The sequence below is a fragment of the Pieris brassicae genome, chromosome 3 (assembly GCF_905147105.1).
Source record: "Pieris brassicae chromosome 3, ilPieBrab1.1, whole genome shotgun sequence".
NCBI classification, from domain to species: domain Eukaryota; kingdom Metazoa; phylum Arthropoda; class Insecta; order Lepidoptera; family Pieridae; genus Pieris; species Pieris brassicae.
The window spans coordinates 21,185,602-21,212,104 of NC_059667.1; the positions used below are offsets into that span (position 1 = coordinate 21,185,602).

Sequence of the window (26,503 nt, forward strand, 5' to 3'; positions counted from 1 at the left end):
ATATTTAATTTTCTTTAATTTCATTGTCAATTTATGTATAATTCCGTCGATAAATGGACAATACAACAGAAAAATAAGTTTAAAACAAATGTAATTTTCAGCCTTATAAATTATAGATTGCACCTTACCAACCTAAAAACTGTTTACGGGTCGTTCATACAGTTTTAAACCCTTAAATGTTCCAAAACACTTTTCTTAGTGGAGCAATGTGTTTGGTGGTTTTAACAATGATTCATTTGTTTTAACAATCTATACACATTGCAATAAACTTAAGTGGAAGTTGGCTGGCCATACCGCTAGGATGGACAATGGCAATGGAGTCAGGGTAACAAGGTGGAAGGGGCCAACAGGAAATGGAAAGAGAGGTCACCTTACACATAGGTGGCAGAGGCAGTTGTGTTCAACGGGAGGAGCTAACTTCGCACATAGCGAAAGCCTTCGATCGGGTAGGGCACAGACCTCTGCTTTCAAAGCTGAAAGCCTATGGGCTCCCCGACATGCTGTGGAATAAAAATGCTCAAGATAAAGAGACATGGAGCCAGTTGGAGGATACCTAAGAGGTCCTTGGAAAAATTATATACTTATTTCTGTATTAAGTGTGTGTATCTTTTGTGTATGAACGTAATAAAAATAAATGAGGCTTAATTAAGAAATTATTATTTATACACAGATTATAAATAAAAAATAAATGAAGCCATAGAATGATAATACCAATATCATATAAATAATAAATCCAATCGTATTGCGAAAGTTTATCATTATAATTTTTTTTTTAAACGTCTCTTTTACTACCCTCAACTGCCAAGTTTTTTTTTATAGTTTAGGGGACAAGCGTGCAGGAGGCTCACCTAATGGTAATTGATACCTTCGCCCATGGACACTCTCAATTCCAGAGGACTCGCTGCCAGCCTTTTAAGAATTGGAACACTACAATTTTATCATAAACGTTCCGTACTACTGAAATTTTCGCGATAAGCACAATGAATATAAAAAAGACAATTTGATAAAAGGTTTTTGAGACAAATATTATTGATATTTTCAAGGTTTGTTTTTCAGCTTATTGAATGATAACAATCTTATTATAGAATAGAAATGTGAAATAAATATATACTTATATAACATTATTTTAATATAATAGTTTTGTAGTTCAAAGTGCGTAATTACAACCGTATCACCTGAACGTTCGTCTGAGTAACTACAACTGAGCGAAAGACAGTATTTGACGCGCACCGACACTATGTGGAACCAGCTTTCCAATGAATTAGTCCCAAATTAGCAAAGTCAGTGTCTACGTGCTAAACAATAAATATGTTTTTAAGATTTGTATTGTGTGCTTTTGTTCTGAGAAGAAGATAGATACGTATGTTTCATAACCAAATAATATATATTTTGTATAATTTGCTCTTATCGTATTCACAAGAAACCTGGTTGGCGTGCCAATTAGACGCCGTGAACTCATAAAGTTGAATTATTAATTTACTTTATTTATAAGATATAACCTTCATAAATAACCATTCATACTTCTATAATTCAAATATTCTATAATAGTTTTTCTAAATGTCAACAGTCTAAGTTATATAAAACTATATTAATCTATTCTGTGGATTAAAAAAAACATTCCCATATACATGTAAATAATATGCATGACAATTAATCAGCCGAAATCCTCTAAAAATAGCCATTGATTGATCAAGCCAAAGAAATCGGTATCAATTATCGTTGAGCTCTATCACGGTATCTGAAAGTCAGTGCGCACCCGCGTTCATTCCACTAAACACGTATTCAATACTGCGCGATTTCACTGGCTGCTATTTGTAAGTTTTTTTTTGCTCTATACTTACTCTATGATATACATACTCTATGACGATAAAAATCAAATGTCAGAATGACGTTCGACTTTTTATGTCACCAATGGATTATCTTTTGTTTTGATTTAGAAGTTCAACTTGTTTTCTTTTTAATTTAAGACGTATACATTATAGTATAACACGTTTATTTATTACCCAACGTAATTTTTCTATGTATATCAAAATAACCCTAAAAATATAGTTTGTAAATCACAAAACGGTTAATTAAAATTAAACTTTAATGTAAATTTGTGTCAAATAAACTCGTTAAAACTATACTGTCTTTTAATTACGCGTTGAAATAAATACCCACTTTTTTATTTCCTAAATTTACCTGCGGAGGAAACTATCAAATTCTGACGAAATTTCACAATTACGGTTATATTTTTTCGTAAAATCAAACAATTTTTTTATTATCAAATAAAGAATAATTATAGACATTTCAATATGTTGTAAAAACGAACGTTACCTCGCAAGTGTTTTTGCCGTTTGCGACCTGATTTTCACATGCATTAAGCAATTTAAATTAACTGTTAAACTGCTATCAAATTATTACCACAAATTACGAGAAATAGTTTGATAGATTCGGCTTTGGCTTTACCTATATATTTACAAACTCTAATAATAATAATTTAATAGTAAAAACACGTTTATAAATTCAATAAAGCCTTTTTAGCTGTAGTAGGCTACATTGTTTATTTATATAAAAAATTAATATCGTTTCGATAAAAGTTGAGAAACCTTTCCAATTCAAGTTAATCTCGGTTCACCTGTATGCGTTCGTGAAATATAAAAAAACTGTTGCCGCATCCGGTTTCTAGCCATACAAGGATGTGTATGCGTGGAAAATCGCGTGCAACAGTTTAATGTTATACAAGATTGATTAATGTAATAATTAATTTCATTAATTCTACCCGAAACACGGGCAGTTTCTGTAGTTGACTCTGGATAAAAACTGCCACCATAAGCGTGGCACATACGTCTGCCTTATCAATTTCCAATACGTTGAATTTGATATTAAATCATGCTGGTTTTCGTACATGCAAAGTGCGCTCTTAGAGACAAAAAAATACTGGCCTGATTCGAACGTTATGACCTCTGGAATCACATGCACGAAATCTTACACTCCGAATCTCAAATATTCTTTTTTCTTCAAATCTTAATATACGTTTCAAATGTTGTCAGTATTGACTTATACCTAAATGTTAGTCTCCTGTTGATATGGACCCCTCTAGGGTAAAGCCCTTCTGCAAACCTTTCCAGGTTCTATCTTTGCCAATAGTCTGCCTGTCTTTTCCTGTTTCTTCATTCAGTCGTCACCCACCGTCCGCCCTCAGTCTTTTTGGCCTGCCCATACTTTCTTTCCCGGGTGGTGCTATTATATTGTATTTAATGTCCATCTATTGTCCAGGTATCGTGTTACGTGACTAGCCCATCGCTATTTTATGTCATTTCTGACCTCTTAATCTATGCTTTAGTTCTTTGTTATACAAATACCTACATAATCACTTTTTACTTTTTGTATCTTCTTCATATTTAGTATACTTCTTTCCATAGATCATTGTGTTGATCTAATTAACTTGACCTTTGCCAAGAATAATGAAGATTAATACTTGCCGGGTAGCAAACACACTTTCTCAATCATTGCATTAAAAACCTATTAGTAACGTATTTTTGTTCAATTTCCACATTATCAGCAATAATAAGGTTAAGTAATGCTAATTTATTATTTACTTTCATAAACTAATATATAAATGGTGGAAAATGGTCTCCGATTTTAAACGAATATTCTAAAAACACAATTTTTGTAAATACTACGGACCACACGCTCATTCAATTATTTATTAGAACAGTATACATAACACACCTATATTATGAATTTAAATATTTATATACTAAAAGCCGGATTTTAAATGTCAGCAGGGTTTAATTCCGCAATCTTAAATATTTCCTATACACTATATATTATTAAATATATATGTTCTTATATTAGCATTAAACGAATCATACTTATATTATATCATATCATATATTTACTTAGAAATTAAAGCAATATAGGTACACTCCACGAGGGACTCTAAATATTCCACTTATAAATTTTTTATTATATATCAATATTGTAAATATTCTTAACCTACATAGTATTAATAATAATTAAAAAGAAAAAGAAAATTATAACGAATTAAAAGAAACGTTGAAGTTCTTTCTATTCTTTGGCGTAACAAGATAAAAATCTTTTTATTTTTTTATCTTTCGCTTTATTCTACGTTTATAGACAAAACTACACAATAGAAAAAAGGTATTTAATACATTGAAAGTTTTATTATAACGCATTTTCTAGTTCAATAAAGTGTATTTAATTATCACAAAAAACTATATAATAAAAGAAATGGGCATTTTTTTATTTTAAAATGTTGACTATGCTAACTTACGGCTTTTTGTGACAGCATTTTTTCCTAACGCGCCAAAAGTATAACCTCAAAAGTTTGGTCCCTGTGCCAGTGTACCTTCAATGCTGGTATTTCCTTCGTGTATTGTGATACTTATTTGTTTTAAAATATATATAGTCATAAAATATCGCTACTAATCAATTGCAATTATAACAAACATGTTTATCATTCTAATTTGTTTTCTTATATTTCCGTTTATTGACGTAGTCATAAACAATTGACGTCATAAACAATTATTTAAACATTACAGAGGCAAAACACTTTCTCTGATACCTCAGATCTGTCGTTTGATTCCGATTTTTCTACCTGTGTACGAAATGAATCTGATTTTTCTACCCGTGTCCGAAATAATTCAGCTTTTCCTACTTGTATCCGAAGTTAATACTAACAGCAAGAAGAAGAAAATCCTGAGGAAATTAGCTTGTCTAAACCGGGGGTTCATGATCATGTGAAAATGTATACCATGCGTAGATGGAAATGCTTTATTGGAGACTATGGTGTGTGCTTGACGTGAACGCTAGATCCACCTGGACTAAACCCAGCCATTAACGGCGTGTAACAGACTTACAAAAGGCTGATCGTCTTTGTCTATAATATTAAAAAATCTAGGAAACGAATACAAAACATTACACATATTGCTTTTAACGATACATTTACCTTTATCAGCAAATATATATTAATATAAAACCATGAAAGATTGCCAGATGAAAACCAAATTCATACAATATTAAAAACGTTTTGATTATTGAACATCGTACAACAAAATCAAAACGCCATTAACACGTTAGAAATTCGTTGCGGATAAAGGACATACATAAGCGAACATATCAAATTAAATTAAAAATGATATTTTACATACATTGATAGAAAATAATATAATTTAAAAATAATGTAATTTTCCTGTTATTTTGCATGTCATATAATCTCGGATTTGAGTAAACAAAATATGATATATGTACTTCAAACAAATACAGACTATTAATGATAATGAAGTATTATTTTCAGTCTATTTTTAAATTCATTTTAAATCAGTTCTTAGAAACAAAACCGATTAACCAGAGATAAAAAATCACCCACGTTATTTCGATCATGTGATTAATTGCCATCAAAAAAATAATGAAAATAAATATATAATATATACAAATAATCTAAGTCATTATCCGTCCTTTTTGTCCGATGACAATAGATGACTTTTCAAAATCTAATTAATCCTGATAATATAAAAAGTATTACATTTATATACGAGATAACATTGCAGTAATAATGATTGATTTAAGTGACGTAATATCGATTATATCTTGCGTATTTTCTTTCCTCCGTTTGAGCCTTGTGGTAAAGCGTTATACCTGAAGTCGGAAACCGACTACGCTATGTTTGTGTTTCACACCTCTTTAGTTCGACCAATCATTAGAAAAGAGACCGTTTCGTATTTCGCTTTACGATGTGATAATTTAAATTAATTGTCCATATTTGCCTTGTTAAACTTGTGAGAGGCAGATTGTGAGAACGATGTGATTAAAAGAGACAGATGAATACTTTAGTTCAACCGTTAAACTTTACTGATATGTTTTAATTAAATCATAGGGTAAACAATTTACTGCTTATGTCATAAATTGTATAACAATTAAAATCATTTTTAATATCGATACAACGTGGTCGAAACAATATCGGTCAGTACCTATCTTCATCTGTTGTTTATGGAATACTTGACGTATTTATAATGACATATGACAATGAAAACTCTTTTGTGGTAAAGAGTCGAAATGGCCAGTACTTATTATTTTTACTCGCACATAAATAATTATGTCATAAAATCTTGATAGGCTTATAATGATAACTCTCTTATTTAAATAAAAGATAAATTTTTGTTTGGCCGTGATAAGTAAATACGATAAATACGATAATAAGAAATATTACAATGTCTTGTTATTGCGATGTAATCAATACAGCCGTCTTCCTGGTTGGGTTTCCTACTAATAAACGGTCCTAAGATATTAAATAAATGTTTTAGCATCTCATCGAAAGGATATGGAACCTTTATGTCGCAGTTGGGGTCCATGACATATGTGGAGACTCTAATCTAAAATTTCAAACAAAGTCTAAGGCTACCTAAGTTCTTTACGTTTTGTTGTATTCGAACCCATATTATATCATATCAATTAGATTCGGGTGTTAATCTTCTCCAATTCTTAGGCTCCCGTTGTCGTCGTTTTAAATACATCCGCGGTGTAAGCTAAAAGTAAAATTCAAAAACAAAACTCAGCTTGATCTATTTAATACATTTATTAAGACTTTGGAGTCAAATTACTGACCGTTGGTTACTGGCGTATGGTTGCAATAACAGCCAAATTTAACGTAATTTAGGTATTGACAATAGACAATTAGCCATTATTTTATGCGCCACAGTAATCACAAACGCCATAGATTACATAGTATATCTCTATTGGTAATGTAGTCTATAAGTGGGAGAAACCAGACAAGTTTGATTGCGTAGTAGGCAGTTATAACGTCTATTTTAGAATACGTTTCATAATATACATATTTATTATGTTTAACCACGTCCATACTATAATATATGAAGGAAAGCATGCAAAAGAAAAAATCTGGGTTTTAATTAATATGATTAAACTAAATTAATATACAGAAAAATTAAAGAAATAGGCCATTTCAGATATAAAAAAAACATTGGTGCTAGAACCCTCTATTTATATAATGTAAATGGCAAGTAGGTCAGCTTACTGTGCCTGACACGCACCGTCGATCTTGCTTTAGACCCTACGGTATGTCGCTTTGCTCATGGTGTTTTTTTTCCTTTACCGCACGAGCGAGTTCTAAGAAAGTAAAGTCTATTGGTAATAAATGTTATTAAAAAACTGTAGCATCTAAATAATAAAAGTACTCGTTTGTTTGTCAAACAGTACTTACACCTAAGAACAAGAAAATTTGTTTAGTTCTTGTTCTTAGTTTTTTTTTTAATATTCATTACAAATGGGATATAGAAAATAACAACTGAAATATTTTAATCTTAAAGGTGACAAAAATCTATTCCAAAATAATTTTGATTTTTAATCGGGATTTGCCTTTCTGTAGATAAGCCCATTGCCCCACTTAGGTACTACGACCTCAGGATGAAAATCGGACATAGATGTCAATTTTCTTTCTTAATCCTACGTATTAGTGAATCAGTACATAATTTGACAATGTTAATATACGTCATTCGGGTTAAGTATTTATTGATATAAGTATGTTAATATGTTTCAATAATGAAATAATTTTTAAAAAGCTATGCTATCCTTCGTTCCTTGTATAAGCAAAACTTGAAAATATTATCTAAGCAATCGTGCGTAATCCTAGCTCAGACAACATGGCGGGCGTCACCCAATATGTAATAAACCATATTTTATTGCTTAAATATTATTATCAATTCGACCTTCATTTCGTACCTAGAAATAAAAAAGATAATTAATGTTTGTCAATATCAGTTATCAGGTACCTACGTGGGGTATGGGGCTTATCTACAAGTGTGTGAACAAAATAACGTGTTAATAAAAACTAAATCTAAATAATCTTTAGTTCTTGTTCTTAGGTATAAGAACAGTTTGACAAACAAATTAGTACTTTTATTGAGATGCAAGATTGATTAGAAAACATTTATTTTTATATTTATATAATAGGGAAGTATTTCTTATATATTATTTTAATAAATAGTGTGATAAATAGTCAAATTAACATGATCTACAAGGTTATACGGTCTGAGCCTCAGATTTATGATTTATTACTTGGTTTTTCTAATAGGCTAGAAGTGATAAGACTGATACAGGCGGTCGGTCATTTAGGTCTAAGGCATGCCGAGTTTCACGATTGTAAACTGTTTAAATAATATAAGTAATAATTTCGATTTCTTTTTTATTGTGTCCGATCGTAGATTCGCGCATTCGTAAATACTGGCTACATATGGGATATATAGAGATTAAAAATCTAAAGGCATATTTTCTTCATAGTACTTTCCATGGTACACGACACATAAAAAAAAGTTAAAGTGGAAATGGACTAACTTGGAATGGCCCAGTGGAAAGAAAAAAGAGGGAAGCCCACCGAGAAACATGGGAAGATGGAGTAAAAGCGATAGCGGTGCAGGATTGGAAAATTGTGGCGAGGAAGAGAGAGAGGTCGTGTACTAAGTAGTTAAAAATAATGGAGACTGGAATAAAGGAAAATCTAATTTTCTGTTTATTGAATTACAATCAAATAGTTCCTTAAGACAAAATTATTTCCCTGTACGACCTATTTGCAGCGCGATCTTTAGCAGGCGGTATTTAATTTGCGTAGGATTTCATTTACTCCTTTCAAAGATCCTTGGAATAAATATTTGATAAAAGTTAATTATGAATTCGTAAAAGATAAGCTGGAATGACCCAATTTTTCTTTACGGTAGTTCAACACATTTCTATATACCTTTTCGAATTCTAAGTAAAAAACCTTACCGGTTAAAGCGCGTTAATTCGTAAAATAAGAATTGAACTAGATCAATTCCTCAAATATGAATTAAAGTATGATGTGGTCTCTTTGGAGTCTAATTACGAACTATTAACATCGTATGGAACTAGTTTTTTAAAACATAAATAATCCAACCCTGCAAAAACTAAAGTTTTTATAAGTAAGGGAAGGACTCTAGGCAGTTCCTTCTACCTAAGGGGCTCTCAAGCAGTCCAACCCCTTACTGATCCTATCACGAATATCAGTGGATTTAGAAATTGTGGCCAAACTGTATTCTACCGTCAACAAAATTTGTTTATATTAATTTTATTTAAATCAATGAAGCCTTAATGGCTGTTATTTAGGCATTAAAGTTTTTGAAGTTATACTTCTTTTGGCGCGTTAATGATGACAGTAAATATGTACGCGGACACCGTCACAAAAACCGACACTAGCATAGTCAACATTTTAAAATAAAAAGGACCATTTCTTTAATAATAATACAGAAAATATTACGTAGAAATACGTAATATTTACGTTTCTACGTAATATTTTTTTGCAATATTTAAATAAACTTTATTTAACTAGATAATGCGTTATAATAAAACATTCAATGTATTAAATACCTTTTTTTTCTATTGTTAGTGTCGTTTTTTAGAATAAGTTATAAGGATTTGTATCTTGTTACTCCTATGAATATTGTATAAGTTGTATTTTAAGACAGTTATTGCCGCGAACCACCACTATGTGGAACCAGCTGCCAACTAAAGTATTTCGAACCAATTCGACCTAACCTTTAAGAAAAGAGCGTACAAATTCCTAAAAGGCCGGCAACGCACTCGCGTACTCTCTGGCATTGAGTGTCCATAAGCGGTATCAGTTAACATCAGGTGCGCCTCCTGCCCGTTTGCCCCCTGTTCTACAAACAAAAAAATAAAAGATTGTAATGTTGTATATATGGATGACATCGTAGCCGTGATTGTAGTCACGGATTGCCAAAAAAGTGATCTTAGACTAAAACGACGGCAATTTAACATAAAAATATTTTGTCAGTTTAAACCAGGACTCAGACTTTCAATATTGTCTGCTTTTGAACACGAGAGACATTAAAAGATTTTAAATTATAAGATAATTCGATTTATCTTCAATATACATGAACCCGGATTTCATCTTCGTTAAGACATATTCACACACTTCGTTATTTATTTGTGGATTATACTATTATCTATGGGTGAGGCTACAAGCTCGTATATGTCAAAAACCTAATGGGTTTGACGGGAATTATACCAAAGACAACTGAAATTGCTTTGTCTCTCTAAGACATGGTTTTTTACTTTTAATAATGTTTGTACACCGTGCGCACAATTTGTAATAGACAAAAGAGCTTCATTGATGCATGGCCACAGATGAAACCTTATTAGGTTGAAGAAATAACTTAGCGCTGCCCTTCGTGGACATGATGAATATTAATGGATTTTATTCTTTGAAAAATAGTTAGCAATTACAACATAGGATATTTCAAGATGTAAAATAATCGCAGAATTTCTTTCTTTTTTCAGAAAATCACCAAAATTGGTAAACATCCAAGATGGTGTATTTTATTACAAGGATATCGAAAAGGTATGTTTATTTATAATTTTAACAGAACATAAAACTGAATAAAAGACCTTTTGAACTGTGTTGGCCTAGTGGCTGCAACGTGTTAAGAAGTCTTAGACTTTTTTTTTGTGCGCCCTAACATTTACTCGAATGGTGAAGGAAAATATCGTGGCAAATTTGAGGCCCAGGTCTAAAAAAGGTAAAAAGACCTTTTTCCCAACAAAACAACAACATATACAAACAATTTATTACTATATTTTATTATTCATTATTCAACGATCATAAAATTCACTACGAGTCCCAAAGCGGCCGTAAAAGCGGACTCTAGAGTCATGTGTTCTGATATTGAAACAAGTTTTATATAAACAAACGTATTTATATATTAAGATCAAAGATCACGTTATCTCGGAGGCACGGCACCCATCCCATATTGCATCAGTTGACGTTATCTATCTTTATTTATATACATTAAGAAAATACCATTTGTAAACTACCAACTATTTTATATACTGTATCAAATTTTTGACATCATCCAACATTACGATCTAGCCTCCTCGTCTTTTAGTGTCTCTCCATTACTGGAGGTTAGCCGTCAATCTCTTGTAGCGTGTCTTGTCCTGTGCCAGATGCAGCAACTCCTCCGCAGTCGTAATACCAGTCCACTCCCTAACGTCGCAACCATATTTTCTTCCTTAGACTAACTTATTTTACTAATAAGGATGTTTAACATAAGAATGCATCGCATAACATTACTTACAGACTCTAATAGAGAAGACACTAATGCTCTTTGTAGTTTTTCTACCGCTTCCTGTATTGTACTGTATACAATTGACATAGATTATCAAAGAGTTTTTAAATCTATGGTATATTCCCGCCTTATTCATGTAACCGAAATCAGTCTTATTGGACCTTCAACTAAAGTCTGTCTCTTTTCATCTAAGAGTAAACATTATTTGCTAGAAAGGGACGAAATAAAATAATTTAGCTAAAAGAGTGTTAATAAACGGAGTGGATATAGTTGTATAAGAGGATATATCTTTGCATGACTCTGAGGTTCCATGACATTGACACAGCCCACGCTTATAACAACTCACACACACATATTCACGCATACTTAATGTCTACTAAGACCTGTGTTTGAGTAGTTGTAACACTAAGACTACTTATTCCATGTACCACGGAATGTTTGTTTTCTAGTTACCCACACCGGCCTAGTGCTAGTGATAGAATTTTGTCACAATTTAATTGTTGTGAATAAAGTTTTTGTTATTAATTATTGTTATAATGACGGTTATCATCTAATTTGTTAAACGTTTCGTTGGATTTTATTACAATGACATTATAAAACAAAGTCCTTGTCATCTATCAGTTTGTTAGCAACCAACTCAAAAACGTAACCGATTTTCATGCGTTGTCATTTATTGTAATTAATGAAATTGGTTGCAATATAACGTTTGGTGGTTGACCTGCTGGATGTTTTTGCACCACTAGGCGACGCTTGTGTTGAGAATGGAAGGAGGCATAATTCTAGTTCACGTCCGAAGGGGTAGCAACAAACAATTCATTGAAATATGAGTATTGCGTTTTTAAAATTCCACCAACTTTAAATATCAACTTGACCTTACACTATCGTTATATAAACATTTATATAACATGTTATGATAATTTCCATTAATTTGCTAATTAACCGTGAATAAACACTCTTCATATTATTTATGATTTAAAAAAACTTAAACGGGCCTTTTCCATAGAGAAATGTATACCATGCATCAACATTTTTCTATTCGCTCTGACAGCATATAAAAATATTGATAGTTTCGGAGACAGTACTAAGCACTCTCAACGCTTTTGTTCTCCCTCTTTAATCGGCAGCTCAAGTCTGAGCATCGTGGTCAGCAAGAGCACCTGGAGCGGACTATCTGTTTCCACCGGATTCTGTGCAGCGCGACTCTATGAGAGACAATAATTATGACAGTGTTTTGAGGACGATGCGACTTTCGCTTGATCTTATCTTTTGCCTTCTGTTAACAGCCACGATCGGTTTCTCCAAGTTCTAGTCGCCTCTGCGCTATGAACGAAAAAAGATAGAATTCGATGACGGCAAATGGTAGACAGGCGAGTCCGTATGCGGAGTTGGGTCAGGATTGATGTACTTTTAACGCTTTTGTTAAGAGGCCATAGAGATATTTGTTCTACCCCTAGGGACTGCAAATGTTCTTCGTTTACGCATCAAATAGCCCTTTGATACATATAAACTGTTCTTGTAGAACACTAGGACTACTAATAATTGCCCGAAAATGATACAATTTACGTGCAATGTTCCATATTAGGTCAATTTAAATGTTCTCTAGTTTATTGCATAAACATAATTATAAATATCCTTTCTAGTCTACAATCATACAAAAAATATGTGAACGTCATAGGGAATTATTTCCTGATCAAAGAAAACAGAACCTGTTACCATCGACCTTGATAAACGCAGGTGTCTACTATCTATTATTCGAACAAAGAAGGAACAAAGTTCTGTTAATTTACGATGTATTTTTAAACTTAGTGATACTTATTCATGTGTTAGGCGTGAATTCGGCGGTGTACATTGTATGTTCCTTGTTTAGAAATACCCTGGTATGATTGTGATAGCATAACGATATCGTTACCTAGCGACCCCGGTTTCGCACTATCGTGGAATAGTTTTAAGTTAAACGCGAATAGACGTATGTATACGAGGTGGAGTCTTTTTTTGTAGACTCTACAACTCAAGCTCAACAACTTTGACAATAACTAACAGACAGGGTTCGTAAAAAGGGTTTAGTTTGACGGTTTTTTTAACCACGAAAAAGAATTTCAATTTGTCAAATAATTTTCAAAATCGGTTTCATTATACTCTAAAACCTCAAAAATGTTCACAATTTATTATATTAGTATTAGTAGATAAAATCTAGGGTTTTAATTTAATAAACCCTCATGTTTTATGTATACAGTAGTAACTCTATAAAAAACTGCTCTATTTGCATTTTACGTGACTAAAAATCATACAGATTCAAAGGTACATACAACTTTCACTCCAAGTTACACCAAAATCAATTCAGTTGTTTTACTAGCGTCGGTTTATTTGTCAACAAGCAAATTTTCCACAGAATAACTCAGTGCCCCGCCCCAACCGGTTATTTTATCAATTCTGACATTATCTGACCTTTTATAGGGTTGCCAGGTTGAAAAAGAATTACATTGGTATGTATTCATCTCAGAGCGTAATTTTGCGTAAAATTTGCCACTAGTGAATTTAAACACAATATACCACAGCTGTTACATGTAATTCAATTGATTTTATTTAGTTTACGCGAGTAAAAAACATTTAAAATAAAAACTTCAATAGACTTGGGGTGGTCTCTTGCCAATGACGCTTAAAACAACCATAACGTCGAGTTAAATAAACAAAAGAAGAACTCGTTATAGTTATTAAATAGGTTTTATTGAAAAGTTAAGGTTTTGTTCTTAATAAGATTCAAAAGACCCTTGACACTAAAAACGTCGGAGCAATTTTGTTATAAACTCAAAAGTGTAATTATTATATTATTTCTGACGTTTAAATCCGTATTTTTTTTCAAAATCGGTTTTATAAATCCAAATATAACATTACATTATAACCTCATATTTTTATATATGTTTTATTTGGCTAATTACCGGACTATATTACGACGACAGTGTAAGTAAAAGACAAACTTGAACTTGTTAATTTTATTCAAATCAGACCACTCAATATAAGTTTTAATTTTTGTCAAAAATGCGCCGATCCAAGATCTCTTAGATCTTATGAAGAATTTAACCTAGCATAACATTTAACATTCACAAGTAGTAAACATCATAACCATAACAGACGTTATCGAAACTACTGTCTTCCAGTTTAATCTCATTTTAAAAGCCACGTAACTTTCAACATTACTCAGCAAATAAAAGAATATGATAAAAATAAAACAATGATTTGAAACATCATGTATTAAATTTATTACATTTTTAATTGGCTTTAAATGTCATAAATGACTTTAAAAACCCAAAAAAATATTAGTCATTTATTATTTATTTGAAGTGTATTTTCTAAGACATTATCTGATTTTCGACAGTTTGACACTGAAATCGGATAATCTTAAGAGTTAATAATTATGTGCCATTTAAGTTAAAAACTAAAAAATAATTAGCCTTAAATTAGTTATTTGAAGCGTTATTTCTATAGAAAAGATCATTACATTATGAAGACATTATTAGATTTTCGTTAGTTTGACACTGAAATTAGGTAATCTAAGTTTTAATAATTATGTGGCATTAACATAAAAACTAAAAAAAGATTAGCCTATTGTTAGTTATATGAAGTGTTATATCTATAGAAAAGATCATTAATTATCACGACATTATTCGATTTTCGTTAGTTTGACACAGTAATCAGATAATCTAAGAAGTAAATATATAAAAGGAGAAAACAAAAAATAAATTAGCCCGTCATTGTTTATTTCAAGTAAAGACATCCTCCACAACTTTTCCTGTAATAAGAGACATGACAAAACGTTGCATTTGTACTATTTTATTTTTTTGTATTCAATTTATAATTAGTTATTATTATGTTTATAACTATAAATATAGACAAGAGAATAATTACTATGACGCTATTCTTAGATGAAAAATCATACAGATTATCCGATTTCTGTGTCAAAATACCAAAAATCGGATAATCAGTAGTTTTTATTTGTATTTCACAATAACCTATAAAAGCATGACCCATTGGAGTTTGGATTGAACGTTCACATTTCTGATATGACGCAATATAACCTCTAACTTTGCTGACGAAATATCTAGCCCTATTTCATTAGTATTACTTTTGGTTAAAGTATTAAACAAAATCTATCCAGTAATATTTTTGTACTCAACTATTGTTAAAGTAACATTCTCTAACAAGATGCTTCTTACGCGTAACTAGAAAACAATTTGAAAATTATTGTATAGTACTTATCGTAATTCTTAACATTAATAACTAATACTAATTTGATTACAATAAGCATTTCTTTGTCGCCATTACACGCATACATAGATAACATTCACGCATACTTCAGGTCTTACGCGAGTTTTGTTTAAGTAGATGTAACTTTTTCTTATGGGGCTCCTAAGTAGGACAAGCGTTAGACCAATTTTATGACAAGCATATTTTGGTCATGAATAAAGTTTTTATTATTTTATTAACTATTGGTTATCAAGCTTAGCCGATTTAAAATTCATTTATTTCACTAATTCATTTATCAACGTCACTTTCAGCTTACCTTTTAGAAGAAAAAGGAAGAGATCTCTTTTCCTAATATGTTTACAAATACATTATAAGATCTACAGCAAAAAATATTCAATTATTGTGATCTTAACAAATTTTATAAAATGTGGTTTTTTTTTTCAATTTTACAGACAAGAATTGAGACGCATATGACGTTCATGTTATTAAGCGTTGACAAATTGAAAAACAGTTTGTTTAAATCATTAACAAACAATCGACAAACATTAGATCTAATTTGTTTTGATTCATGTAACGTCGGCATGACGCGTTGCCTTGACGTCAGTGACCCGCCCGCAAATTCGACCAATCACAGCGCGGCAACTATCAACTCTTTGTTAAAAGCGCGCGCGCACAAGTAACATTTTCATTCCACATTTGAAATCCCATTAAATGGGTGATAGAATAAAGTTTTATAAGTGGCTCACATACTTATTCAGTTTTAGTGATACAATTTTAATTTTAAATTTATCAAGTTTAAATTAATTAGCTATTGATTATTAAATAAATGAAATTTTTAAAAATGTTGCACTTCAAAACTATCCCCGAAGACTACATAAGGAAGACGGCTGAGTGAGTATTTTCAAATTATTAAAAAAGTTTACCGACTCCTATAGCCTGCAACGCGCTCGCGATCTACCACTGTTCGCTTCATGGGGCCCTCCTGCTTCTTCTTCTTACAGTGCCATCTCCTTGCGAAAGTTAGCGATCATCATGGCTAGTTTAATTCTGGATACCGAGCTTCTAAACAATGACTTGGGCTTTGACTACTGTTTTAGGTTTTCCAACCAAGGCGTGTGTCTGCAGCCAGGTTTCCTTGCCACCTTGCCTTGTATGATTTGTTGTAATAGCTCGTCCTTTTTGGTATTACGTAAAACGTGTCCGAAATACTCAAGTTTCCTTTTCTTAACCGTCATAAGCATTTCTTTGTTGTTCTGCAGTCTGTCCAAGATATTTTCTGCATACGTCGACAAACACAGATCTCAAACGCATCCAGTTTTTTGCATATAGTTTCTTGCTTATTGGTATATAATTTTTTTAACCATGTCTTTGAAGACGTTCTTAGTGATGAAATTTAAGACTGTTTCTTTAATATCTCCCTAAATCTGGTCTAAAATGTAGAAGGCACAAGTTAAAGCTTTATATCGAACTATATAGTATATAATAATTGTCATATTTAATATTTTTCTATTATGTGTTAACCATTTACGTAATTTTATTTAAAATCTTCCTTAACAAATAACAGACTAAAGACCTTTGTTCTGTGAGATGTCTTTGTCTGTACTCAAGGTATATTCAGACTCGTAAAATGTCTGTGGTTATAATTATCTTATTCCAAATTTAAAAAGTTCATTCGAATTTTGGCGAACTTCTGTCGTTAGAAGAAAATAATAATTTTGTTATATAGTTTATTTAATCGTTTATATTTTAGGTACTTTTTGAAATGGTTCTTAAAGAAATAACTTTCAGACTCATAAGCCAGTAATTGACCTTTGTTCTGTGAGATGTCTTTGTCTCTATTCAACGTATACGAAGACTTGTATGTCTGTGGTTATATTTAGCTTATTCCAAATTTGAAAAAGTTCAGTCGAATTTTGGCGGACGTCTCTCGTTAGAAGAAAATAATAATTTTATTTAATCCTTTATACTAATTAATGTCACTTTATTAATGATTTTATTATACGTAATGATCGTAATTATTGAATATAATGATTTTAATGAAATCCTGTTAATAACATTATCAATTAATAGCCTCGAAATAACAATTTCTTTAAAACGATTAACCAGATTATCATTCGATAAATATTTTGATTATAGTTAAATTCTAATAATTTTATTAGAATTAATACGTGGCATAGAAACCACGCTACGTCAACAATTTTAGCTGTTGATTAGGATATTTTTCTAAAAGTTTTTCAAATACTAATAAATAATAATCGTTTCAAATATAAGAGAGAGTCTTTCCTACAACATCGGTTTTGTTCCCTTTGGAGTAGAGACTCTTGGGCCATGGGGTTCAAGTGCATAGGTGCTAATTAAAGATTTAGTTTGGCGTCTGGTAGATAGTACTTTACTTTACTTTGAGCTATACTTGGTCAACAAATAAGTATCGCATTACAGCGAAGAAATCCCAGTGTTAAAGGTACATTGAAAAATAACATACAGGGCACAGGGACCAAACTTTTTAAATTTGTTTTTATTAATTTTTATTATTACTATGTACCTATGTTAGAGAAATTGTTAATGTTATGTTTAGGTTTTATTGAAATAACTATAAAGTTGCGTATATTACAGTACATTTAGGTATTTTCCCCTAAATATTACTTTTTAATTGACATTTATATATAGTTAAAAACATAAATAAACTTCTTCATATAAACTAATGGTTGCATTAGAATTTTTTTATGATAGTCAAAACTATAATAATTAACATTTACTAAAAAACTTATAAATATTGGTATGTCTGTATGAACGTATGTGTTTGTGTGTGTGAGAGTATGGGTGCTAATTAACTTAATAAATTATTTTTACGTGTTTGTTTCTATTAAAAATGTCTAATTGAAAAAAAAACATACTAGGCACAAATTCTATATTGGAGCGCTACGAGAAAAGTTATTTTCATTTGTATTAACCAAGAATTTTCTTTATTTATTATGGTGTTGAAGTTGAATATTATAGATTATTTAATTATATGTGTTTTACCAGATTCGCCCAGGTAGCTGTGAACTGCAGTCGAGCAGCTCATCAAACCGCTCTTCGTGGTAACAAGCTAAGCCCTCAAGTCGCCGCCCTAACACCGAAGGTAGGTCTTTTAGAAGTTTATTTCAGAGTCCAGATTTAACTGTATACACAAGAGCCATACTTAGCGGTGAGTCTCGACTGTGATTACCTCGATTTATAGTTATTCTAATTTGCGCTCTGCATAGACCTTATTAGCTTCATTAGCTAAATGATTTTATCATCACAGGTCCGAGCCTTCATCGAGCGAAGTGCTGCTTTGTGCGAACCAGATCATGTGCACATTTGTGATGGCTCCGAAGCCGAAGCCAACGCGTTAGTGGCTCTGATGCAAACACAGGGCACACTGAAACCGCTGCCCAAGTATGATAACTGGTAAGTAAATATATATCTATATACTAACTAACTAAATAGATCTGAAAGTCTGAAATAAAAAGAAAAGCGCTACACTGTGTTATAAAACCAAAGTCTTAGTTTATTAAGTACTGGTTGGCATTACGCGGCACTAAAACGTAGTATATATACAGTTCACAACGTACATATATATAGCAGATATAAATACAATATTGTATTCGAAATTCCTCTTGGATCGGTGTACAGATGAAGTGTTATTGCCTTCCCGATTCAATAACCTGAGAAATCTAAAAAAACTGTTCTTTGTTTAAAAGCAATAGGTTGTTTTCGATCGTGTTGATCTTTATCTTTAAGGTTGTTTTTCACGCTATTGCTATATATTTAATTTAAAAATCATAATCGATTCATCTAATGTCTCAATCTCGTTTGAGAACAATCAAGTATTATTGTATTTATTCACAAAATACATACACTCGTACTGTGTGTATATAAAGCCAATACGATAACGTCGAAATTTTTTTTAATTAAATACATAAAATACCCTGTGAACTCACTCTTGGAATCTATAAAGATGTCGATAGTGTCAAAGACAGCATTAATTGGTTCTGGCCCTTGGTATCGCAAACAACCTTGGCCCCCTGGTTACAAAGATCCTGAGTTGTCCTGTAGTTACATATAGGAAATGTTGGGTATTTTTTGATCTCAGAATATGCAAATCATTGTTTAGATTCTCAGAGTGGAAAAATATTTTAATTATAACCTTTTGCGATATCTCTAAAATAATTACATAAAATGTAGATTATTATTACTATGTTAAGAAAATTGTGAATACTGTATATTTGATCGTTATGTTTTAATAACTTAAAGTATACCTTGATTTTTACATAGCTGGTTGGCTCGCACGGATCCTGCTGATGTCGCTAGAGTTGAGTCCCGTACTTTTATTTGTGCGGAGCGCGAGCGTGATGTGGTTCCAATCGCACGCGCAGGCCAGAAGAGCGCGTTAGGAAACTATATTCCACTGCCCGACTATGAGAAAGCAGTCGCAGAACGTTTCCCAGGATGTATGAGAGGTAAGTTGTCCTGCTTATTTCATTACTAGAACTGTACTCAAATTCTTGCAAGTGTAAATAAAAAAAAACATGTGTGCAATTCACGCGTGGTAGAAGACGTGAAAACTTCAAAAATTTAATCTCAAGATAATGAGATGAATATCAATAAATTTTAGGTTAAATATCAATTATTAATATTGATAAAAACTAAAATAATTAAAGTCTGAAAGTCGATGAAACAAAATCGAGACACATACATATACTTTAAATTAGTGTAGTGAGATGTTTTAACTTGAAAAAGTTTTTAAAATTAATGATATGTAAATAAAATTGATAAATTTCATCCAATTATAACCATAATTGACTTAAATTAATATCTCTTTATTTTATTTTTGCACATATACGTTTCTTTAATTCAGAAAATGATAAAATACACACCAATTTAAAGTTCTTCTGTATGTGTCACTTTTTCGTTTCATCAACTTTCGAACCACAACTATACTAATGAAGTTTTCACTTCAAAAACTTCAATAAAATAAATTATAGTATATCTTAAAAATCCAGGTCTATTCTTCGCTTACATCAATTCTTTGTATTGGAATTACTCTGTGAATTAGATGTATACATCAAATTGGTGTTGGATTAAAAAAAGTATTATTACAGGTCGCACAATGTATGTAATACCGTTCTCAATGGGTCCAGTTGGGTCACCACTCTCTAAAATTGGTGTGGAAGTTACCGACTCGCCTTACGTCGCCTACTCCATGAGGGTTATGACCAGAATCGGTATGTATATTATCATATCAGTTCCATCATCATCACGACGTCGACCGTTCCGCTACGGAGCGTTTTGTAAGACAGTTTTTGCCGCCACCACTATGTTGAAGCTGTCTATTGAAGTATTTCCGAACGAATTCGTCGTGAAACAAGCGTATCATAGTAGTCTTTGGTTAACATAGATTTTACACATTGAAAGAAAACAATTTTTTAACCGTATTAAAGCTATTTGTATTATTATAAACTTATAATTATTTTAAAGAGCGTACAAATTTTTTAAAAGGTCGGCAACGTACTCGCCAGCCCTCTGGCATTGATAGTGTCCATGGGCGGCGGTATCACTTAAAATCAGATGAGCCTCCTGCCCGTTTGCCCCATATTTTATAAAAAAAAAACATAATTTTGAATTTAAATTTTTCCGACGTTTCGCGTGCTTTACAGCTTACGTGGTCACCGTGACCAGGCACGCTAAAATTATGTAAAATAATTATAAGTTTGTAATAATACAAATAGCTTTAATTCGGTTAAATTGTTCTCTTTCAAAAGCGTATCAGTTCTTAAAAGTCCGGAAATGCTCTCATGAGCCCTCTAGAGTTGAGAGTGTCCATGGGCATCACTTAACATCTGATCCCATTTGCCTACTGTTCTATAAAAAAAACTAATATATTTGGCAGAGGACTTACATCTTTTTAAGTTTTCTTTGTTATATTTAGGCAACGGGTATAAATGATATTTATTATTTTATGTCGTAACTGCTGCAATAATAATTATTTATTTTAAACCATTAATTAAATGCTTAATCTGCCAGGTGCCGCTGTGTTAGAAGCTCTTCGTAAAGATGAACACTTTGTGCGCTGCCTCCACTCAGTCGGACGGTCTGAGTCATCAGCGACCATTGGTTGGCCTTGCGATCCTGCGAGAACTATCATCCTTCACCGACCAGCTGACAATGAGATAGTTAGTTATGGTAAGTTTTACAGTGTCAGTAATGAAGTGGAATTATATATGAAGTATGTAACAATATTGTTACGAGGGGTTCGGAGAACGCCGTAGATCTGTTTATTTAAGGATTTATTTTTATTAAATCAACGAGGAATTTAATTATAAATATAATAACCCATCTTCTTAACAATGTGATAACAATTTTGGCTGTATTGACACTTTTACGGCTACAATCACATCGACGTGCTAACGACGTAATTCCGGACGGTAAATGAACAACTTCGCTTTCGCCAGTTTAGACTGATGAAAGATCCTCCCTTCATCCACTTGAAATTCATTCTTTTAAGAACTTCTAAAATGCGTTTGACAACGTCTAATAAATCGATGAACGAGTGATCATGACTCACTGTCCAGTTACCCTCAAAGGATTAAGTATGCAATCATTTCATCAATGTTTTGTTTTGTCGTTGTCATGTTAAACTATTGTAGACCGACTTTACAGACAACCAGTTTTTAAGAAAGCTTATAATCTGGTACGCAGAGTTTAACATATATGTATGTTGTTACAGGTAGTGGCTACGGAGGCAACAGTCTTTTAGGTAAGAAGTGTTTCGCTCTGCGGCTGGGTTCTGTTATAGCGCGCCGAGAAGGATGGCTGGCTGAACATATGCTGGTAATTATTAATTGTATTAATATGACGAATGAACTTGATTATTTAATGATGTATTGTACTAAAAGATTTCCTGATTAGCATTCACTCGTTCACTCGACACAAATATTGTATTTCAGTTTAATTATAATAATAATAGTTTATTTTCAAGAATATGGTACAAAACTGTTGTAGTAGTACAATAACTTGGCATATTATGGTGTACAAATTAGTTTTAAAAGGTAGAATTTACATAATACATAATCAAAAATAACATTAATTATGATGTTTTTACGATTACAATTACGATTTTTAAAACTCTTGTAGGAAGATCTTTGAATGTTTTTGGTAAATTATTATAAACCTTTTGCTTGTCTAGATTGTAGGTGTCACCGATCCGAAAGGTCGTAAGCGGTACATCGCTGCAGCATTCCCCTCGGCATGTGGGAAGACGAATTTGGCAATGATGACCCCAACCCTGCCCGGGTACAAGGTGGAGTGTGTGGGTGATGATATAGCCTGGATGAAGTTTGACAAGAACGGCGTATTGAGAGCTATTAATCCTGAGAACGGGTTCTTCGGTGTTGCCCCAGGTAAATATTATTTATTTCCATATTGACCGCCTAAGGACTGGAGGACTTTTTATTGCTTAATATGTATGAAATAAAATAAACCAGGGCCTCAGATTTCTGTGTCTGTTTCTTGATCATTTAACAATCTAACAGGCTAGTAGGTGATCAGCCTTCCGTGCCTGACACACGGCGACAATTTTTGGGTTTAAGGCATGCCGGTTTGCTCACTGTGTTTTCCTTCACCGTTCGAGCGAAGCGCACTTAGATAGTCCATTGGTCCATTTGTAAACACCTTTTAGGCAAACACGGCTTAATACGAGTCTGCATATATTAACTCAAAGTATAGAAAACACCAAAATACCGGTGACGGTTAACCCTGGTGCCTGAAAGGTACAATGTAAGTTTATTTGTACCACAGTACAAAATTAAATTCCTTAATAGCTGAAGAGTTAAAAAAATACAAAAAAAATAATTTAATTAAATACATAAGGAATTTCTTCATTATCATATTATCATTATGGATCATGGTAGAGCCTTTAAAGAATAAATTTGTTTTAAAGGTACATCGGAGTCTACGAACCCAATTGCCATGGAGTCAGTATTCAAAGACACAGTATTCACGAATGTCGCGGAGACTAAAGATGGTGGTGTGTGGTGGGAGGGTATGGGAGGGGCTCCTGAAGGTGTTACCGATTGGAAAGGACAGCCCTGGGATAAAACTAAGAAAACGCCAGCAGCACATCCAAACTCAAGGTATTATAAAGGATAAGACAAATAACGTATAAGTTTAGTTATAGAACCACAAAAGTAAACATTTATTTAGTTCCACTACCATTATCCATACAATATATTACCCGGTATTGTTTCTATATATATATATATATATATATATATATATGTGTGTGTGTGTGTGTGTGTGTGTGTGTGTATAAAAGTAATTAAATCATATGCATTCCTCGTTCAACGAATAAGTATCGCAATTCAGCAAGGAAATTTTGCCAGCATTAAAGGTACACTGGCCACAGGGACCAAAGTTTTTAAATTTAATTTTCTATTAATTAATTTTTTTTGTTTCTTATTACTATGTAGGTTAAGAAAATTGTAAATTCTATATATGTTATTGTTATGTTTAGGTTTTAATGAACGATTTAAAAAAATTAAATCAATTCGAATAACAAAGTTTGAAGAATTTGCGAGATTTATTTTATATAATTAGCACTCAAATTTTAATTTTCTAATGTAATTATTTTTCTTCAGATTCTGTACACCAGCGGGCAACTGTCCGATCATAGATGGAGATTGGGAGAGTGCGGAAGGTGTACCGATATCTGCGATATTGTTGGGTGGGCGACGCCCTGCGGGTGTTCCACTAGTTGTCGAAGCCCGGGACTGGGCTCATGGAGTCTTCCTTGGGGCATCCATGAGATCGGAAGCGACTGCAGCTGCTGAATATGCTGTGAGTTAAGCTTTCAAAGTTTTGGTGTTAACTAAACACTGTTTTTTGAACATTGCAAGATGTCACTCTATAACTTCTAAATCGAAACTGGCCTATTTACTTTTAATGTCAATACTGAGACGCAGGATTTTATACGTCTTAAAAAATATTCCTTTATTCTGAGTTCCTCTGTGTAACCTTTTTGATAAAATTGTTCTGATTAATTACAGGGAAAAGTAGTTATGCACGATCCTTTCGCAATGAGGCCGTTCTTCGGTTACAACTTTGGCGAGTACCTCAAACATTGGCTGTCGATGCCACGTGCTGGTCGCCAAATGCCTAAGATCTTCCACGTTAACTGGTTCAGGAAAGACCAACAGGTATATCCAAATGGTTTAATAAGATTTTAATCATACAAAATCATAGCCAAATTTAAAATAATTGTAAAATCATGGGAGCAGTGTTGGCCAAGTGGCTTCAGGACTCTCATCCTTCGTAGTAGGTTCGATCCCCGACTGTGCACCAATGGACTTTGTCTATGTATTTTCTTCGCGTTTAACTTTCGCTCGCACGGTGAAGGAAAACATAGTGAGGAAACCGGCTGGCCTCAGGCCCAAAAAGTCGTCGGCATGTGTCAGGCACGGAAGGCTGATCACCTACTAGCCTGTTAGATTGTTGAATGATCAAGAAACAGACACCGAAATCTGAGGCCCAAACCTAAAAAGGTTGTAGCGCCACCGATTCTTTTATATCATCTAAAGTTGCCAACATTTTCTAATTTTTACCAAGGTACGGAGGTCCCAAATAATAATTTTCATTTATGTTATATTTTAGGGTAAATTCCTATGGCCTGGCTTCGGTGAGAACTCCCGCGTTTTGGACTGGGTTTTGCGCAGATGTGATGATGAGCAGTGTCACGTGGAGACACCATTAGGTTTCGTGCCAAAACCCGGAGCTCTTAACTGTAGTAACCTTGACGACATCAATATGAACGAATTGTTTAGCATTCCTAAAGACTTCTGGTTGCAAGAGGTAAGTTCATGAGTTTGTCCACCTGATTAGGGTAGACATAAGGCACACAATACAAAATAATTTATGATTCGATGTATTTTTTTTCTCTACGCGTTTTTTATGTTTACCTATTTAAAGTGATTTTCTCATTAAATCTTGTATTTTTTGGTTTCTTAAGTAAATTTAAAAAAAATGTAAATAAATAAATATGGACATATTTTTCTCAGGCTGACGCGATAGAAAAATACTTTAAGGAAGAAGTAGGTGAAGATTTACCGAACGAAATGTGGGACCAACTGATGACACTCAAGAAAAACATTAAAAAATCATAGACAATATTGCGAGACCAAAGACGAGCTTATATGCAACAATAGAATATAATTAATCAGCCCAAATCCAGTAACTACAACTATGTCGACACATTTTAATATTTATAATACTTTCATGTTTATTGTACTGTATATTATTAACAAGAATATTGTGTTGTATTTTAACAGATATCTAGTCTTTTCTTATCTGGCAAAATTACGAATTTTGTGGCTGTGTTAGATTAAGGAATAAATGTTAGATATAAGGCTTCTATAATAAACTTATTTTAAATACAGACAATGTTTTAATTTCTAACTAACCACAGAATATTGCCTCATTTAAACTACAGCCACACGTTGACATTACGGTGACAAGACGGTGTTGCAATGCACAAAGCAATCTTTCAAATTATTTGGTAGATACATCTGTATTCAGGGTTGTGCCTACGCACTTGAAGCCATCCTAATAATCCTATACAAAAATCTAGTAACTGTAGCAATAAGGACTGTCATTTTTGATATAGACCTTACATGCAGAACATTCTATATAGTAGTAATAGTATTAGGGTTTTGTTGATCTATTGTTATTAGTATATAAAACTATTGCCTGATTGCGATAAAAAAAACTTCGCCTAGTAGCATCTCTTTCATACTATATCTACTAGTAATGTGAATAGTTTTATACGATATGATATGATTGTCATAAATTGATAATGAACTTAACAAATAAAACTATATTACGTGTGACGCTAAAACGCCCAAGCGAAAGCAGCGACAAGAAATAACTTAAAATATGTCATAGAGTAAATATAGACTATAGAAATTGTGCGCCTCCTCGCAAAAAATAATAAGGGTAACAAACATTTACTAATTGTTTATTCAGAAGGTATTTTAAAAACGTATTTAATCAACGGCGTTAAATGTATATTAAGGTATTATGATGAGGAAGTTTTAGAGCATTATTCATTCAATCATAAATAGGAA

The 26,503-nt window shown here is 32.5% G+C and overlaps 1 protein-coding gene and 1 long non-coding RNA gene across 3 annotated transcripts; one reads left to right on the top strand and one right to left on the bottom strand.

The window, feature by feature from the left end:
- On the bottom strand, nt 1-4,416 carry LOC123707564. Its single transcript, XR_006753513.1, has 2 exons — nt 4,280-4,416; nt 1-500 (listed from the first exon to the last, which is right to left on the bottom strand). It is a non-coding gene; the product is annotated as an uncharacterized LOC123707564 (long non-coding RNA).
- Nucleotides 1,717-25,815, top strand: LOC123707563 (phosphoenolpyruvate carboxykinase [GTP]-like). Of its 2 annotated transcripts, XM_045657700.1 has the most exons (14): nt 1,717-1,814; nt 10,333-10,393; nt 18,387-18,483; nt 18,649-18,794; nt 19,662-19,846; nt 20,489-20,611; nt 21,411-21,569; nt 22,114-22,217; nt 22,573-22,786; nt 23,326-23,518; nt 24,023-24,221; nt 24,431-24,580; nt 25,035-25,232; nt 25,439-25,815. In XM_045657700.1, exons 2-14 carry the CDS (start codon nt 10,362-10,364, stop codon nt 25,541-25,543), a joined length of 1,905 nt encoding a protein of 634 aa, XP_045513656.1. In that variant the 5' UTR covers nt 1,717-1,814; nt 10,333-10,361; the 3' UTR covers nt 25,544-25,815. The 2 variants fall into 2 exon arrangements, with proteins under 2 accessions (XP_045513656.1, XP_045513655.1); XM_045657699.1 differs by lacking the exons at nt 1,717-1,814; nt 10,333-10,393 and adding an exon at nt 16,049-16,253.
- Nucleotides 25,816-26,503: the final 688 nt, after the last annotated feature.

What these genes read in the sequence shown, in the direction of transcription:
- LOC123707563 (XM_045657699.1), top strand. Translation starts at nt 16,189, where the DNA reads ATGAAATTTTTAAAAATGTTGCACTTCAAAACTATCCCCGAAGACTAC. An exon ending in GGCTGGCTGAACATATGCTG is followed by an intron (nt 22,218 to 22,572) that starts GTAATTATTAAT and finishes TTGCTTGTCTAG; the next exon opens with ATTGTAGGTGTCACCGATCC. An exon ending in GTTCTTCGGTGTTGCCCCAG is followed by an intron (nt 22,787 to 23,325) that starts GTAAATATTATT and finishes TTTGTTTTAAAG; the next exon opens with GTACATCGGAGTCTACGAAC.